A 17,296-nucleotide genomic window follows, 5' to 3' on the forward strand; every position below is an offset into this window, starting at 1 on the left:
AAAAAATATTATTAATTCATTCAAATACCTCAAAATTCGAAGTATTAAGATATTTATCTTATATTTATATCTATATCTATATAAAAACATTAAAACAACAAATCGAGGAGGCCTTCTTTTTAAGAAAGTGAAACTTTAAAAATTGGACGTGACGAAAGAAGATATAAGGGACGGAAGTTCCGGTTCGATACTCTCACAATTAAAATGTTCATTCAGTTATATATATTCTTGAAATGAAATCATTCAAATATTATAAGAACAATTGAAAATGAATTTTAATACTAAATATGGATACAAAATATGATATTACTTAGAAAAAATATTATATTTTCTTAAATATCAAATTTTAAATTATAATAGATGACTTTCATTTATTTTGTAATAAAGGAAATGCAAATCATCTATTATCATGAACTAGATGAAAGACCCGTGCATATGTGCGGGCTAGAATTGTCGTGTATATATATATATATATATATATATATTAAAAAGAAACGGATATATGTGGACTTTTAGAATTTCATCAATGATGTGTCATTATTTTATTGCGTCATTTATCGAAATTTCACAAGTTGTGACTTGAAAAGTTATTCAACCAGATCTAAACTCGTCTTATGAGGCACGACCTTATGCATAGTCTGGACTTCCAAGTACTATATAGATATAGATATAGATTCAACTCTGGATCAAAGCGGAGTAATTCTATAGTTAAATAATATAGTTTATCAGACATCTGACTGTTTGTACGTTTGGAATACTTGGACAAATACTGTACATTGTCTTCAAAAGTGAGTTCATGTAGTTCGCTGCAGAGGTGCTGCTATGACAGCATTGGTTTCGTTATATGGAAATGGTATTAGGCTTGAACCTAACCAACCAACCACCCATTTGTGGGAGGCCCATTTGTGGGAGGCAGAGGAAATTGAGAACAGAAATTGTTGGCAATACGTACTCTCATTTTTTTTTTCTTTTTAAAGCTCCACGACAGCTTAAACTTTAGATCCTCATTTCATGGATGATTGGCGTCTGCGGAGATCCCTCTGCAAGTTGCGGGCTGCCTCCCGTATGTTTGATCTGTGTCTCTCAATTAAGCAATTTCGATTTGGGATTTTCCGTTCTCTACGACGGCCCTTATTTCTTCCTCCACCCTCTGTGTGTTTACAGGCTCTCTCTTCTCGCCTCCCGGGAGCCACTTCCGTTCACGGACCTACAAACAGTTTTCCGGTTTGGTCCAGAGATTTCTCGGGAAAACTAGGCTGACAAGAGCATTGTTTTGCATCCATCTTGAAGATGTTCGGGTTTATGAAGGGCTTCAACAAGCCCTCTTCGGACTCCGATATGCAGCCTGCAAAGAGAGCCGCTTCGGAACCAAACCTCGTCGTGCCAAATGACCTCAATGACAGGCACAGGGGAGGAGGCTCGGCATCGTCTTCTTCATCCCCTTACAATTCCGCTGCTGCCAAAGACAGGTACAAGAATGACTTCAGGGACTCGGGCGGGCTCGAGAATCAGAGCACGCAGGAACTGGAGAATTATGCGGTCTACAAGTCCGAGGAAACCACGAGCACTGTGAACAACTGTCTGAGGATTGCCGAGGATATCAGAGGCGACGCCACCAGGACTCTTGATATGCTACATGCTCAGGGTGAGCAAATCACGAGGACCCATCACATGGTCGCCGATACTGAAAAGGATGTGAGCCGGGGCGAGAAGATTTTGGGCAATCTCGGGGGCATGTTCTCTAAGACATGGAAGCCGAAGAAGGGCAAAGAAATCACAGGGCCTGAAGTAACAGTCGATACTTCATCCAAGAGAGCCGACAAGCATCAGAGGGAGAAGCTGGGTCTGGCTTCTGCTCCAAAAGGGAAGGCGGGTTCCAAGCCTTCTGAGGAACCGACCACCGCTATGCAGAAAGTCCAGATGGAGAGTGCAAAGCAAGACGATGCTTTATCGGATCTGAGTAATATCCTGGGGGACCTGAAAGGCATGGCACTCAACATGGGAACAGAACTCGAAAGGCAAAACAAGGCCCTCGACAATCTCAATGATGACGTGGATGAGCTAAATTCTCGCGTGAAGGGAGCCAATCAGCGCACTCGTCGCCTAGTTGGCAAATAGATGTCGCTGTGGAGCCTGCCTTCCCTCGTCATGGATGCTTGTACGTACTCCGCTTCTTGTTCGGAATGTTGCATTAATTGCTTGTGTCCAAAGTCACCTGTTGCCATATTTTGTAATCCAATCCAACGCAAAAATTCATGGATGAGTCTATTTTTTGTGCTCCCAAAATTCATGCACTTTGTGCCAGATATTATGACCAGTATTAGATACCAGATTATTCATGGCAATACTATACTCCCTTATAATACAATGAAAGACAAATCCTGAATAACTAATAAAGGGGTACGAGTAATCTCACTTTGTATCGAACCTACGACTTCTAGGTTAACAAGTGAGGACAAGCGCCACTGCGCTACACCCTTTTTTGATTAATGTGATGAGCGCCTTCCTTGTAGGATCCATCATTCAGTTCGTGGTTGGTCGTTCCCTTCCTTGTAGGATATTTCAAGAGCCCAATTAGTTTGTCATCGCCTTTTTCTTTTCTCTTGCATTCCATCAAGATTTCCTAATACTGGTGGCATACGTTCAATAAATTTCGGCTTTGTGTGTAATCAGATTCGAAGTGGAGGTAGAGCTATTTGGCATTCTGCAGGAGTTTAAGTTGCAGGACATAATGTTGCCGATAGTCGAATTTTAAGAACAAAACCGAAGATAGAGAGATTTCAAGAAATGGATCTGATTTCTTTCACTATATGCAGACAGAAGTTTCCATACAATGTTCTGTAAATTTGAAGCTGTAAGCATATCATGGGCAGAGTATAGATATCACTGTCCCATCGCCTGCGAGGGGGACAATGCAGACAAACTCGTATATGCATATCGAAAAGATAATAGTAGTTTGACGTGCCTCTCTTTTATGCCTAACATGATCAATATCTACATACATTTGAATTGGTTTCATCAAAGCGAGAAGTGTAAGCTGCCTTCAGGTCCGGGAATCATATCATCTTCTCGAATTTGTCGAGTATCTTCACCCGCTGCATTGACCTCAAGAACAGTATAAAGAATACCCCTGCAACTCGATAAGAAATTCAACTGTTCGGTCAACATAAGAAGGGAAACTAAAACCCAGATACGAGAAAATGGAAGTTCTTTCTACCTGCTCCAACAAATGACCCGTTTGCGATGAATTGGCTGCCCTGACTGCTGAAGGTGACCCCGAGATTCAAGAGGGTTCCTCCCAACACCGTGTACATTGTTGCCATTTGAAGTATCGTTGCTTTTCGAGCGGCTCTTTCCGACTGGAACATAGAGTTTATCCATAGTTTTCAGATTAAAAACTCCCAGAGCAATTAGGACCAATGGGTGTTAGAAAAAGGAAAATTTACCTCTAGGACACGGACTCGGAGTTTCAAATCTCCAGCCTCGAGTTGATTCACAAACTCTTCTATCCTTTGGACTCTGTACGGCATAGTTACGGTATATGTTGTAGCCTGAAAAACGAAAATAGAGGGACATGTACATAACTTCCAGCTGATAACGGTCCATTTTATATCCCCGAGAAATGGGGAACAAAAGAAAAAGGAAAGACGATTTGCTTTACAGATGAACATATTCAAACAAGGTGAGGTCAGAGACTTACATCATCCGCTTGCTTCCTTATTTCTTGCACGAGCTGTGTCCCAGTTCTCTGTCTCTGTTTTAGATCGAGAAGCTCCTGAGAACAACGTGAAGCGCCAAGATTTAAGAACAATGTTGGATGCAGAAATATATGCAGGAATCTAGGCTAATTGGAAATAACCAATATGTATGAGGGGACGAGAAAGGAACCCGGGCATAAGGTGCTGCAATTTTCGCGAATGAAAAGTTGGGATCGAGTATGTATCCAATACCTGCAAGAGGAACAAGACATAAGAATATTTTATGTATTTACATAATTAAGAGAATAATCCCGTGGCATTCATATCGCAATATATTCCGTGATTTGAGTCAGATATTTAATATTTTGTGGATTACAATTTAATATCATTTTGATGGGAGGATGCATAAAGAAATAATATTCTAAAGGGTCCATAGCTCTGCCTATTTAAAAGGGTCTGTTTCTCTATCTAAACGTTCCATATAGAGATGTTAGAAACTAGAAGACACTCTCAGTCTTGTAAAGCCTATTTAAAAGGGTTTGTTTCTCTATCTAAACATTCCATATAGAGATAACACTCTTGTAAAGCCTATTTAAAAGGGTCTGTTTCTCTATCTAAACGTTCCATATAGAGATGTTAGAAACTAGAAGACACTCTCAGTCTTATATGTTTTACAGGTCTATCGTGAGATGATTGGAAATCATCGACATCATCAAGATAATGGTTGAAGGTCAATTAATTCCGCTGTATAATATATTTAAAATTAATCTTACAGTTGGTATCAGAGCCAACCTTGATGTCATGCTTTGATACTATAGTCTTGATTAATGATTTTATAGTATCATGCAATTAGGGTGTAATTTTTTTGTCGATTAAGGTTGATTGGATTTATTCTTGCAATTAGGGTTTCGACTATTGCAATTATTAATTTCTTTTTGTCAATAATCTGGATCCGGCCTTAATTAGGCCGAATTAAGGTTAATTAAAGCTAATTAGGGCCGATTAGGGTTTTTCGAGGGCTTCCGGAGGCCGTGGCCAGCCTTTGTGCCGCCGAAGGAGGCGGCCAGTGGTCATGACCGGCCTCAGAATCAATGGAAGGCGTGGTTCCAGCAGGTGGCTCGATGCGGGCGGAGGCGACAGAACCCATACCAGGCTTCTCGTGACATGCAACCTCATTTAGTGGCCAGCGATTGACGCCACAACAACGGCGGGGTTGATTGCGGCCAAGCGAGGAGCGCAAGTCACATCTAAGGGGTCGAGGGCTCTCGATCGCAGCCGTTGGTGAGTCGAATCGAGCAGCGAGCCGTGTCTGTGATGGTCAATCCAGTCGGAGTCTTGGCCGCGAATCTCAATCCTGAGTCATCCCAGCCCTCCTCGATCTCGAACCTTATCGGTCTCTGTCTCTCTCCCAAGCCCATGCCTAGCCGGTGAAAGGTGCGGCCAGCGGCGGCGCGTACGTCGTCATCGTGGGAGGTGGCCGTGAACGGCGGGCATACTGGCTCTCAGGTTCGATGGGATCAAGTGGTGGCGCTTAGGGTTTTTTCGGGGCTGGAGGAAGAAGTCGGTTGAAGAAGGTGACCCCGGACCGGACCCGATTCGATGTTGGTCTCGGCCAACCCGAGTTTAAAGTCTGCCCGCTCCAAATCGGGCCTGATCCAGATTCGACCCAAATTCTGGTCCGACCCACTTCAGAGTTCTGGATTGGGCTTAAGCCCATTAAGGAGAGACTGGTCCAGTGGACTGTTTTGACCAATTTTGGGACCAGTTTGACTGGTTCGGTCGCAGTTTGACCGGTTGGGCTATTTTGACCGGTTTTCCCGGTTCTAACTGGTTCAATTATTTTTCGGTCCAGCCTGATGCTATGTAGTATGGTTTTAAGGATATAGGAGTAGTCAAAGCACCCTATATAAGGCAAATCACGTATAGTTAAACTACAATATTGTTATTATCATCAAATTGTAATCGAGTCATGAGATTAATAGCTTTGCCAATGGGTGGTTATTAGTCTTGGGACTTAGATTAATCTGAGAAGGTAAATTTTGGTATTATAGTGGGATTGTTCTATGCTTAAAGGATTAAGGAATAGTTACATTGTAATTATCAAATTTGCTCGTCTTATTAGTAAATTGATGCATTTTGCAGCCTATCCCCAAAGGGAGAAGGAATTTACTATATATGGCTATTTCTTATTTTTCATAGCACGTAATTGACATCCTTGATATTTGCAGATCTTCCTCAATTTGTTCTTAAAAATAATGTTTATGTTCCTATACTTAATGGACAAAATTTTTATGACTATTCTTCACTCTGGGATACAAGGACCTAGACTATGCACTCCGTGAGGAGGAGAAACCTGCTCCCACCAATACAAATGCGCCTGAAGTCAAGGAGAAGTATGAGTGGTGGGAGAAATCCAACCGCTTAAGCCTCTTGCTCATGAAGTCCCGTGTGAATAAATGCATATGGGGAGCTGTTAGTGAGGTGGCTAAGGCTAAGGATTTTTTAAAGGCAACTAAAGAACAATTTGCCAAATCAGATAAGGCCTTGGCAAGTACCTTGACAAAGAGGCTAACTAGCAAGACCTTCGATAGTTCAAAGGGTGTGCGTGCGCACATTATGAAAATGAGAGACGTGGCAGCTCAACTCAAGACTCTAAAGATTGATATCCCCGAGCCATTTTTGGTTCACTTCATTCTCAACTCCTTGCCAGCTGAGTATGAACCTTTTAAGATCTCCTACAACAAACAGAAGGAGGAGTGGTCCATTATAGAACTCTTGACCATGTGTGTTCAAGAAGATGAGAGGATGAAGCAGGTGAAACCTAAAGTTGCCCATTTGGCTACCCGTCCAAAGGGTAAGGTCAAGAAGAATCATGAGAATAGGCAGTATAAGGCGCCACCCAAGATGGATGTCAGTAAGGTGAAGTGTTTCTTCTGTAGGAAAGATGGGCATGTAAAGAAAGATTGCTCCAAATATAAGAAGTGGTTTGAAAAGAAATGTCTTTCTTAACCTAAGGAAACCAACGGAAAGTGAGAGGTTCGTCTACTTAGGGAATAAGAGACGCTCTCAAGTAGTTGGAGTTGGGATATTTAAGATAATTTTGTCTTCAGGATATACTTTAGATTTGAATAATGTTTTTTACATTCCAGACTTTTCTAAAAATTTGATTTCTATTTGCAGACCGGTTGTATTTGAGTACAAATTTTTATTTGAGAATAAATTGACTATTTTTAGAAATAATTCTATCATTGGTAGTTGTACCATGATTGATAATCTTTTTAAAGTTGATTTGCATCCCGACTTTGAGCAGAATTATTTATGTTTGCATACGACTGTTGGTATTAAGAGAAATCCGATGGATGAAAATTCCTCTCTATTTTGGCATAAAAGGTTGAGACATATTTCTTTAGAAAGGATCAAGAGATTGGTAAAGGAAAGAGTCCTAAAGACTCTGGACGATACCGACTTTAAGACTTGCGTGGACTGCATAAAGAGAAAGCATACCAACAAGACATCCAAGGGTTCTTGAAAGAGTTCTGAACTTCTTGAAATCATACATACTGATATATGTGATCAATTTTCTACCCCATGTTTTAATGGTCAGAGATATTTTATCTCATTCATTGATGACCATTCCAGATATATGTATCTTTATCTTCTAAATAAAAAGGCGGAAGCTCTTGATGCTTTCAAATTATTTAAGGAATAAGTTGTGAAACAGAAGGACAAGCAAATCAAAATTGTTAGATCTGATAGGGGTGGGGAATACTATGGGCGGTACACATAGAATGGACAAATAAGTGGTCCATTTGCGAAATTCCTCGAAAGTGAAGGTATAGTTTCCCAATACACAATGCCTGTCACACCGCAACAAAATGTTGTTGTTGAAATGAGGAATAGAACACTTATGGATATGGTGATAAGCTTGATTGCCCATTCTAAGTTGCCATTGTCATTATGGAGTGAAGCCTTAAAAACCGTTGTGTATATATTGAATAGGGCTCCTACAAAGGCAGTGCCTAAAACACCTTTTGAGATCTAGTGCGGTTGGAAACCTAGGGTGAATCATTTACATGTATGGTGTTATCCTGCTTAAGTAATGGTGTATCATCCTTACATAAAGAAATTGGACGCAAGGACCATAAGCGATTTTTTTTTCATGGGCTCCTCTGTAAATTCGAAGGGTCTCGGGTTCTATTGCCCTCTACACAGTCCCGAATTGTTAAATCAAATAATGCAAGGTTTCTTGAGTATGTTGAACCTAATGGGAGTAATGGTACTCGAACTACTGAGGTCGTAGAAGCTCGAGGCGTTTCAATACCTACAATACCTTTGGTTGCATTAAGGCATAATCGATCGGTCGATCATAGAGCAACTAAATCAGGAACAAACTGCTCCTACTAAAGTTATGGTTCAACCAGAAGAGCCAACTAGTTTTATTCAGAACATTGGACAAGTTGATTTAAGGAGATCCTCAAGAACTAGAGACTTGCTATTTCTAATGACTATCTTGTATACCTTGTGAAGTCCGACCTTGATGTTGAACTTAAGGAAGACCCTGCAACGTTTTCATAGGCCATGAGTGAGGATAACTCCTCACTTTGGTTAGACGCCATGAAGGATGAATTAGATTCTATGGCTGAGAATGGAGTCTGGGATCTCGTCGAATTATCAGAAGGGGTTGTAGCAATTGGCCAAATGGGTGTATAAAATCAAAAGAGATGCTTATGATAATGTCGAAAGATATGAGGCTAGATTTGTTGCCAAGGTGTTTACTCAATAGGAAGGCATAGACCACCACAAGACCTTCTCTCCAGTTTCCAAGAAGGACTCACTCAAGATAATTATGGTGTTGGTGGCTCATATGGACTTAGAGTTACACCAAATGAATGTGAAAACGGCTTTTCTTAATGGGGATCTTGATGAGGTAGTGTACATGAAGCAATCTGAAGGGTCTAATGATGAGTCTTAAAGTGTACAGGTTAAAGAAATCCATATATGGATTAAAATAAGCATCATGCCAATGGTATTTAAAGTTTCACAAGGTCATCATTTTATTCGGATTTTCTGAGAACCTTGTTGATAAATGTATATACTTGAAGGTCAGTGGGAGTAAGTTTATTTTCTTAGTCCTATATATAGATGACATACTCCTCAAGCAGTGACTTGGGTCTGCTGAAAGAGATTAAGCAGTTTCTCTCTGCTAATTTTGAAAAGAAGTATATGGGTAAAACCTCTTATGTCATTGGCATAAAGATTCACAAAGATAGAAAACAAAGAAATTTAGGACTGTCTCAAAAAGTCCACATTGAAAAACCCACATTAAAAAGATTTTGCAGATTCGGTATGAAAGATTGTCGACTCTCTTCAGCCCCTATAATCAAAGGGGATAAATTCAATAATGACTAGTCCCCTAAGAATGAGTTGAAACTTGAGCAGATAAAGAATATCCCATATGCATCCGCAGTTGGGAGTTTAATGAATGCTCAGGTCTGCACCAGACCTGACATATGCCTAACAGTTAGATTGCTGGAACGTTACCAGAATAATCATGGGATCCAACATTGGGTTGCTGCAAAGAAAGTGATGAGGTATCTTCAAGGAACCAAGGACTACCGGTTGACCTATAGGCATACCAACCATTTGAGGATGGTTGATTATTTAGATGCTAACTTTGCCGGATGTGTAGATTCCAGAAAATCTACTTCAAGATATGCGTTTCTTCTTGCTAGAGGAGCCATTTCCTAAAGGAGTATCAAGCAGTCTATGGTGGCTACATCTACTGTGGAGGCAGAGTTTATTGCGTGCTATGAAGCCATGACACATGCACTATGGTTGAAGAATTTCATAAGTGATCTTCAAGTTATCGATACCATACAGAGACCAATCCAGATCTATTGTGATAACACAACTGCAGTATTCTTCTCTAAGAATAACAAAAGTGGCAGTAGAAGTAAGCATATTGATATCAATTACATCAGTGTGATGGAATATATCAAGAAAAACATGGTAAATATTGAACACACCAGTACAGATGCTATGATTGCAGATCCAATGACCAAAGGTTTACAGGTAAAACATGTCATTGGTCATGTTGGTAGTATGGGCATATACGCAGTGTAGTTTTTCTTGATATATTTTAGACAATTATGTATTACTTTTGTTATCTTAGGGAATAAAGTTGAATTATATTTCTCATCAGTTGTGTAAATAAAGTATCGAATTCATTGTGATATAAAGTAGGACCTATATAACTTATGTTGAGTTACAAATTTTTCTAAAGTGCTTATTACGGGAATATTATGTATCGTGACAAATGAATGGGAAGTACTCTGTTACCAGGTATCACCGCCATAGTTCATGTGTTGCATTCTCAGGGTAAGTGAGAGTTTTCCACAGTTCATGGAATATCAAGTTTGGCCAAATAAAGTTTATCACTTATAAACATTTGTGTCATGAGGTCAAGTGGAAGAATGTAAGAATATATTATATATTTACATAATTAAAGAAATAATCTCTTAATTAGGTGGCCCTCTTGTCACAATATATTTCGTGATTTGAGTGAGATATTCCATATATTGTGGATTACAATTTAATATTCGTTTAATGGGAGGATATATAAAGAAATAATATTTGAGGGGTCCCTAGCTCTGCCTAATTAAAAGGGTCTGTGTCTCCATCTAGACATCTCATATACAAAAGTTAGGAGTTAGAAGACATTCTCGATCTTATATGTTTTACAGGTCTATCATGAGATGTGTGAAAATAATTGATGTCATCAAGGCAATGGATGGACGTCAGTTAATTCCACTACGTAACATATTTAAAATTAATCTTACACAAGAAGGTTAAGAAAAACACAAAAGAAGAGCAGATATTGTTGAGAGTGAACACGAGACAGTGAGAGAGAGTGAGAGTGAGAGTGAACCTTCGAGTATTGAAAATGCCCTCATGAAGAAGGTAAATGTAGATGGGAATCTGAAGGGCTGATCTTGTACTATCGCGAACAAATCCTGCCCAAAAAGGGAAGCAATTCCAGCAAATCAAAAGGCAATTCTTCACGGTTTAAGCAAGAAACAAGAATAAAGAGATTGCCATGTAAGATCTCTCAGACTTGTAAAACGTACTTCTCCAATTGCAGCAAAGGTCTTCTGCTGATCCAGTGTTTGGCTCAATAAGTTGTCCAAGAAGAATTGGACAGACCTCCTTACCTAAATGGCAATGTGAAATATTTCAGCAGTGTCTAGCAAAACTCTAAACAAATAACAATAACGAGCAACAACATCTTTCTAGCTAATTAGTAGGGGCATACCGCAGACAAATCTCCTGTGGGCTGCAGAGCTCCGAGATCTATCAAGGCTTTCATGACCTGGAAAAGATTGCTCGATCAAACAAATTATAGAAGGAAAACCCTGGTCAAGCTTATGCTTTTTGGATAATCGAAGGACAGGGACCGAACCTTTTCGGCATCTTTCTCGTAGACAGAATAGAAGAGTTCAAGCAATCTCTCACGGGTGAAAGACTTTATCTCCCCCATCATACCAAAGTCATAATAAATGATTGCTTCGTTCCCATCAATGGCAAGATTCCCAGGATGTGGATCGGCGTGAAAGAACCCCGTTTTCAATATCTGTAGGCAATTATTAACATCGTATGTATAATAAGTAAACTCATTCCACAAAATCTCACACATACCCATTGTCAGCATTTATCAGGAGGATCCGGCCAACAAAGATGAAAACCGAAATGGCTTTTAGACGTATGTGATTTCAGAAAATGGCTTCCACGTCTGTTTTCTTGCTTTCAATGAAAGATGCTCTTTAAAGGGTAATCCAACAGCTATTCATGTAGATTTTGTGTTCAGAGAAAACAGGAATCCATAATCTTCTATGACCAAAAAGGGAAACTCGGGATAGCTTTCTACAGAAAGTCCTCACCTGAATCAAATACGCTTCAATAGCACGTGAAGAAATTCGAGATCGATCATAACCGCGTGAATCTAGCATATCCAGTCGGTTAATCTTAACACCTGCCATAATGACAAATATATTAATTTGATATAATCCAATTTGCTTATATCGGACTTAAATCATCACACATCTTAAACAGAAAAAGATGTTTCCGGCAAAGTTCTAACCTGGTACATACTCTAGAGTCAACACCTTCGATGCTGTGTAGTCCCAATAGACAAGCTAACCAAAACAACAAGGAGGAAATTTCGAGGATGAGAGTGATCCAAAACAGAAGAAGACACTTGGCACTGTTGTACAAGAAAACATACAGGTACTCGGACCCACTTTACGTTCCGAAAGTTTCTCCTGAATTTGTCAGCGTTCTTCCCCTCGTTGATATAATCAATCTCTTGATACAAAATCCTGATATCATCAAAAGGAGCAGTTTCATCATCATTTGATCCAGTAAACGGACTATTTTCATGTTAGACGAAGAAGAGAACACACGTTATACGAACTTACGTGGCACATTCCTCATAAATACCGATCCAGTCTCTTGTAGGGCCACCTAGAGTTTCGCTTCTTTGAAAATACTTGGCAATCAACTTTAAGTTTTCTGTAAAGAAGTAAGAGAATTCATAAAAAATGCCATGAATATCGGCTTCTCAAAGTTGCAGTCTCGAAAGTTACAAATCAAACTTACTTAGATCAATATCGAAAAGTCTTTTCAATCCAGGCCTCTGAACTTTCACAACTACTCTCTCTCCATTATGCAGGACAGCCCGATGTACCTAGAAACCAAAATCCTTTCAAAGTCAAATCAAAGGGAGAAAAATTTTAATTAAGCGTAAAATGTCGGGACCGGGAATATAAACGAAACTTATGAACTGCCGCTCTTGGAGAGGACCATGGAGTGAAATTATAAACGGGATCAAACACCTGACCAAGACTAGCTGCAGCAATAGGTTGATCTTCGAATTCCTTAAATAGGATATCCACAGGAGCTCCCAGTTCCTTCTCAATAAAGGCTCTCGCTTTCTTAGGCGAGAAGGCAGGAACCCTATCCTGAATCACATTACGTAGTTGGTCAGTATTAGCAACTTTAAGAGAAAAAGGATCCTCCCAATTGTGGTGGCCCTCTTTGAGTTATTAACGAAAAATAAACAACTGATGTTTGTGTTGGAGATTGAACCAGGACTGCCATGCTGATGTGTATTAGATCAGAGTAGAAGACAGACTTATTTTATGTGTTTTAAGTTTCAGTTGTTCAGTTCCTGGTTTGTATGGGATGTTAGATGTGTATTAGGCAGTTTTTATGTTGTAATGGCAGTTACTTATTGCCTTTATGTTTTCAGTTTTTTTTTCATGTACTTAAAATGTGCAAACTTTTGAGAAGTTACGTTAATGAAGTGTGTGTGTGGTTGATCTCTCAATTCCTCTATGAAATTCCTCTCTGTTCTGGTTATGTATTAACAGTGTTATTAGTGGTATCAAAGCTGTAAATGGTCTTGAGGGGCCTGTGAATGAGTGTTTGAGAGATTTGTGAGTGTGTGTAAGATTATGTGTGCTTAAGAGCCTTGTGAGTGAGTTTGAGTAAGTCTCTTTCCAGTCTGAATCCATAGAGGTTTAAGGCAAGATGGAGGCAAGTTCGAGTAGTTTTTCTGCCATAGCACCATCGGTATTTGATGGGGAGAACTACCAAGTTTGGGCTGTAAAGATGGCAGCCTACATGGAGGACAGTAACTTGTGGAAAGTAGTAGAGCAGGATTATGAAGTAGCATCTCTTCCCGACAACCCAACCATAAATCAAATTAGGTATCACAAGGAGAGAATCACCGGCAAAGCTAAGGCAATATCATGTCTTTATATTGCAGTTTCTCTTACTATTTTTACTAGAATCATGAGACTTGGTTTTGCAAAGGAAATTTGGGATTTTCTTAAAGCTGAATATGAAGGAGATGAGAAGATTAGAGGTATGAAAGTCCTTAACTTGATGAGAGAGTTTAAAAGGCTGCAAATGAAGGAGGATGAGACTGTGAAGCAATTTGCAGACAAGCTTGTGGAGATAGCAAACAAGATAAAGGGTGTTAGGGACTGATTTAAGTGATAACATGTTGGTACAAAAACTATTTGTTTCAGTGCCAAAGAGATATGAGGCAACAATTGCCTCTCTTGAGAATACTAAGAAGTTGTCAGATCTGAAGTTTTCTGAAGTTCTAAGTGCTTTGCAAGCACCAGAACAGAGGAGAATGATGAGGAGAGAAGAGCCAGTAGAGGGTGCATTGCAAGCCAAAGTGAAGCAAGGCAATCCTGCAAACAACCAAGGGAGCACGAGTTCAGATGCTAGAGATGGCAAGGGTTATACAAATCCTTGTAAGCACTGTGGGAAGAAGGGCCATCCTCACTTCAGATGCTGGAGGAGATCTGATGTAAAGTGCAGAAAATGCCACAAAATGGGGCATGTGGAGAGGATTTGCACGGAGAAGTATCATCAGTTTGGAAAAGCACAGACTGCAGTAGCAAATGAGGTAGAGCATTTGTTTGTGGTCTCATGCTTTACTTCAAATGCATTTAAGGATGGCTGGCTTGTAGATAGTGGTAGTACTAACCATATGACAGGCAATGAAGGCTTGTTTTGTAAGTTAGACAGGTCAGTAAAGTCAAAAGTGAGAATAGGCAATGGTGATTTCATTACTGTTGAAGGGAAAGGAGATGTATTGATTGAGGGTCCTGGTGGTACTAATATGATAACTAAAGTGTTATTTGTACCTCAAATAGACCAAAACTTACTTAGTGTTAGTCAGTTGGTTGAGAAGGGATTCAAGGTAGTGTTTGAGAAGCAAGAATGTGTCATTGCAGATGTTGATGGGCAGAGAGTGCTCGTGATTCCTATGAGAGATAAATGTTTTTTGTTCAATCCAATGGACAAAAGGCTTGTAGCTATGGAAAGTCAGATTGAGGAGACTGAAAAGAATGGAAATGGTGTTGTACAATAATTGCATATTGCACCTCAGAACACAATCTGAGGAGCATATTGAAGCATTGGATTTTGAGGAATTGGTAGATGATCCACCTATAAGAGGCACCTTATCACTAGCAGAAGTGTACCAAAGGTGTAATGTAGCTGTCTTTGAGCCAGCATGCTTAGAGGAAGCCAAAGAAGACAAGTGGAAAGGTGCAATGCAGGAAGAGTCGAGCATGGTTGAGTAAAACCAGAAGTGGGATGAAGGTTCTGTCAATAAGTACAAGGCAATTTGGTTAGGGAAGCTAATGAAAAACTTAGATTTTGGTTCAGAAAAAGCTGCTCAATTGTTCAAGGTGAAGTTCTACTAATTTGCAGAGGTACAACAACCTAAAGTTAAACCGGTGTACTGCAAAAACGAGGACCAATTGGCTTATTTGTTCACTAAGTCATCTAATTGTTACAAGGTTGCGCTGCTTAAGGAAAAGATCAGAGTATGTGGCAGTCCCTGATTCAAGGAGGAGTATGTTGGAGATCGAATCAGGATTGCCATGTTGATGTGTATTAGATCAGAGCAGAAGACAGACTTATTTTATGTGTTTTATGTTTCGGTTGTTCAGTTCCTGGTTTGTTGGGGATGTTAGACGTGTATTAGGCAGTTTTTATGTTGTAATGGCAATTACTTATTGCTTTATGTTTTCAGTTATTTTTTTTTTCATGTACTTCAAATATGCAGACTTTTGAGAAGTTACGTTAATGAAGTGTGTGTGTGGTTGTTCTCTCAATTCCTCTCTGAAATTCCTCTATGTTCTGGTTATGTATTAACAGTGTTATCAGTTTGTTACGGGCAACCTTTTTTTTTTCTTCTGTCAACAACAAACTTACACTTTCCCTCCTAAATTTCAACAGCACCAAACTATCGTGGTTCCAATACACTTTTGAGGAATTCAACAAACATGAGCATAACAATGCAACATCTCCAAGTCCCCTTTAAATCAATCAGAGGATACAGTGATATATACCTGCAACTTGGCAAGCTCATCAACAAACTCCAGTGGCAAAATATCTGATCTTGTTGAGGACTGCTGCCCAAGTTTGATGAAGGTAGGACCAAGCTGAAGCACACGTTCCCGAAGCCATGAGGCAGTTTTTCTTCGTCTGTTTTTCTGAATCCAATTTTTCAGTTAAACCATGACAAATTCAATTAAAAGAAAAGCACAAAAGATCGAATAACTCAAACCAACCTGCTTCTCTTCTGAGAAGTTCCCGAAATATGCCCACTGGGCATTGTCCAACCAAACACGAATACGCAGAGCTATGACAAAGGACCAGACATCCGTGCTTCTTTGAACTGAATTATAGTTCTCATTTGCCCAACTGAATCCTTCGTCCGAGGGAAGAACCTTCAGCTCCTCGACCAGCGGTAACTGCTTCGAGTCTCGAGCTTTACTGCTCTTCATGATTTTCGGGCTCGGAACAGAATCCTTTTTCACAATACTTGTTCCATTTATGACCGGCTTAGACCCATTCACCATCTCAACTCTATTACTCGACGAGTTCTTCCTCTTCACCACCTCGCTAGCAGGCACCATCTTGACAGCTCTACCATTGGTACCCAATTTCGATGGAGACTCGGTTTGTCTCATTTCAACTTGGAACCTAAAATTCCCACCTGAAACAGGCAGATTGCTCACAGGCTGTTTCCTCTCGAAGTAAGGCGATTGACCAGAAATAGAGCTCGAGAAGCCGAGGCTCTCTACTGTTCTTCTGAGATTCGACAGTTCAATGCTGTGGCAATAGCAGCTGGGCAAAGCTAGTATCGCCGCCATTTACGAAAACTCCCTCCTACAACAACATTGAATGCATTTCCCAACAAAATGAAATTGCTGCCAAGTTAGGATGCAAATAACAGTTCAGCGGGACCACGCAAAAGCCAGCACAGTGACAGAACAAAACAAAGGGAAAAAAAAAAAACAGAGAAATGAATTTATGTTTGATTAATGATATAGCCGATCCAATCCAAACCAATTTTTATGCAAATAAACAACTGATGAATCAAATCAGAAAAAAGGAAAAAAAGGTTCCTGCTTTTCTCCAAGAACAACGACCCAGAAACAAGAAGATGCTTACTCGGGCACGAAAAGGAGCTGAAAATCAAGATTCCCAGCTCCTGGGGGGTGGATTCAAAAGAACAGCTTTGTCGCGCAATGGAAAGCTCTGAGCTGGAGAGGTTGGGAGCTATGTATAAGTGTGGGCTTGCAATCAAGAAACTGTTAATAAAAATTAGAAATTGTCAAAATGGAAAGGAGAAAATGATGGACGAGTGTCGAGAGAGGGAGGTTGGGACAGACAAAGTTCGTGCCCAAAGAAAGCGTAGCGTGTACTCTGCTCATTCCTTCTTCTCCTTCGTTTTGGTCTCTCGAGCTCTTGAGTCCGACGTTTAGCCAACTCCGTAGAATTTTCACTCCCCAGCTTCCACACACATCAGTCCTCCTGTCCTTGCAAGAAAAGTTATGAAGGGAAATCGAGATGGACTTCGAGGACAAGAGAAGTTGATGCTCGAATAAAAATTAGCCTCGATCAAAATCTCCAGAATATTATTAACATAAGTTGATTTTAAATAGTTTGGCGCGTGTTTCAGTAATGGACAAATTGATAACCCAGCTTATCAACTCCATAGAGTC

General features: G+C 40.0%; 2 protein-coding genes across 3 annotated transcripts; one reads left to right on the top strand and one right to left on the bottom strand.

Annotated features, from left to right (window-relative positions):
- Nucleotides 1-908: 908 nt before the first annotated feature.
- Nucleotides 909-2,260, top strand: LOC116213352 (putative SNAP25 homologous protein SNAP30). Its single transcript, XM_031548240.1, has 2 exons — nt 909-1,063; nt 1,165-2,260. The coding sequence occupies exon 2, from the start codon at nt 1,291-1,293 to the stop codon at nt 2,116-2,118; it is 828 nt and encodes a 275-aa protein (XP_031404100.1). The 5' UTR covers nt 909-1,063; nt 1,165-1,290; the 3' UTR covers nt 2,119-2,260.
- A 518-nt stretch (nt 2,261-2,778) lies between these two features.
- On the bottom strand, nt 2,779-16,953 carry LOC116213616 (protein ACTIVITY OF BC1 COMPLEX KINASE 7, chloroplastic-like). Of its 2 annotated transcripts, XM_031548633.1 has the most exons (18): nt 16,743-16,950; nt 15,857-16,457; nt 15,635-15,778; nt 12,590-12,715; nt 12,354-12,441; nt 12,173-12,266; nt 11,980-12,073; nt 11,836-11,890; nt 11,636-11,727; nt 11,158-11,328; nt 11,011-11,067; nt 10,826-10,909; nt 10,627-10,711; nt 3,889-3,950; nt 3,701-3,775; nt 3,447-3,551; nt 3,218-3,359; nt 2,779-3,130 (listed from the first exon to the last, which is right to left on the bottom strand). In XM_031548633.1, exons 2-18 carry the CDS (start codon nt 16,439-16,441, stop codon nt 3,057-3,059), a joined length of 2,133 nt encoding a protein of 710 aa, XP_031404493.1. In that variant the 5' UTR covers nt 16,442-16,457; nt 16,743-16,950; the 3' UTR covers nt 2,779-3,056. The 2 variants fall into 2 exon arrangements, 1 of the variants encoding a protein (XP_031404493.1); XR_004158118.1 differs by lacking the exon at nt 3,889-3,950 and having other exon boundaries at nt 16,743-16,953.
- Between the last annotated feature and the right edge of the window lie 343 nt (nt 16,954-17,296).

This window comes from Punica granatum, chromosome 7, assembly GCF_007655135.1.
Source record: "Punica granatum isolate Tunisia-2019 chromosome 7, ASM765513v2, whole genome shotgun sequence".
NCBI lineage: Eukaryota > Viridiplantae > Streptophyta > Magnoliopsida > Myrtales > Lythraceae > Punica > Punica granatum.

What these genes read in the sequence shown, in the direction of transcription:
- LOC116213616 (XM_031548633.1), bottom strand. Translation starts at nt 16,441, where the DNA reads ATGGCGGCGATACTAGCTTTGCCCAGCTGCTATTGCCACAGCATTGAA. An exon ending in ATGAGCTTGCCAAGTTGCAG is followed by an intron (nt 12,716 to 15,634) that starts GTATATATCACT and finishes AATGTGATTCAG; the next exon opens with GATAGGGTTCCTGCCTTCTC. An exon ending in CGGGTCATTTGTTGGAGCAG is followed by an intron (nt 3,131 to 3,217) that starts GTAGAAAGAACT and finishes ATCGAGTTGCAG; the next exon opens with GGGTATTCTTTATACTGTTC.
- LOC116213352 (XM_031548240.1), top strand. Translation starts at nt 1,291, where the DNA reads ATGTTCGGGTTTATGAAGGGCTTCAACAAGCCCTCTTCGGACTCCGAT.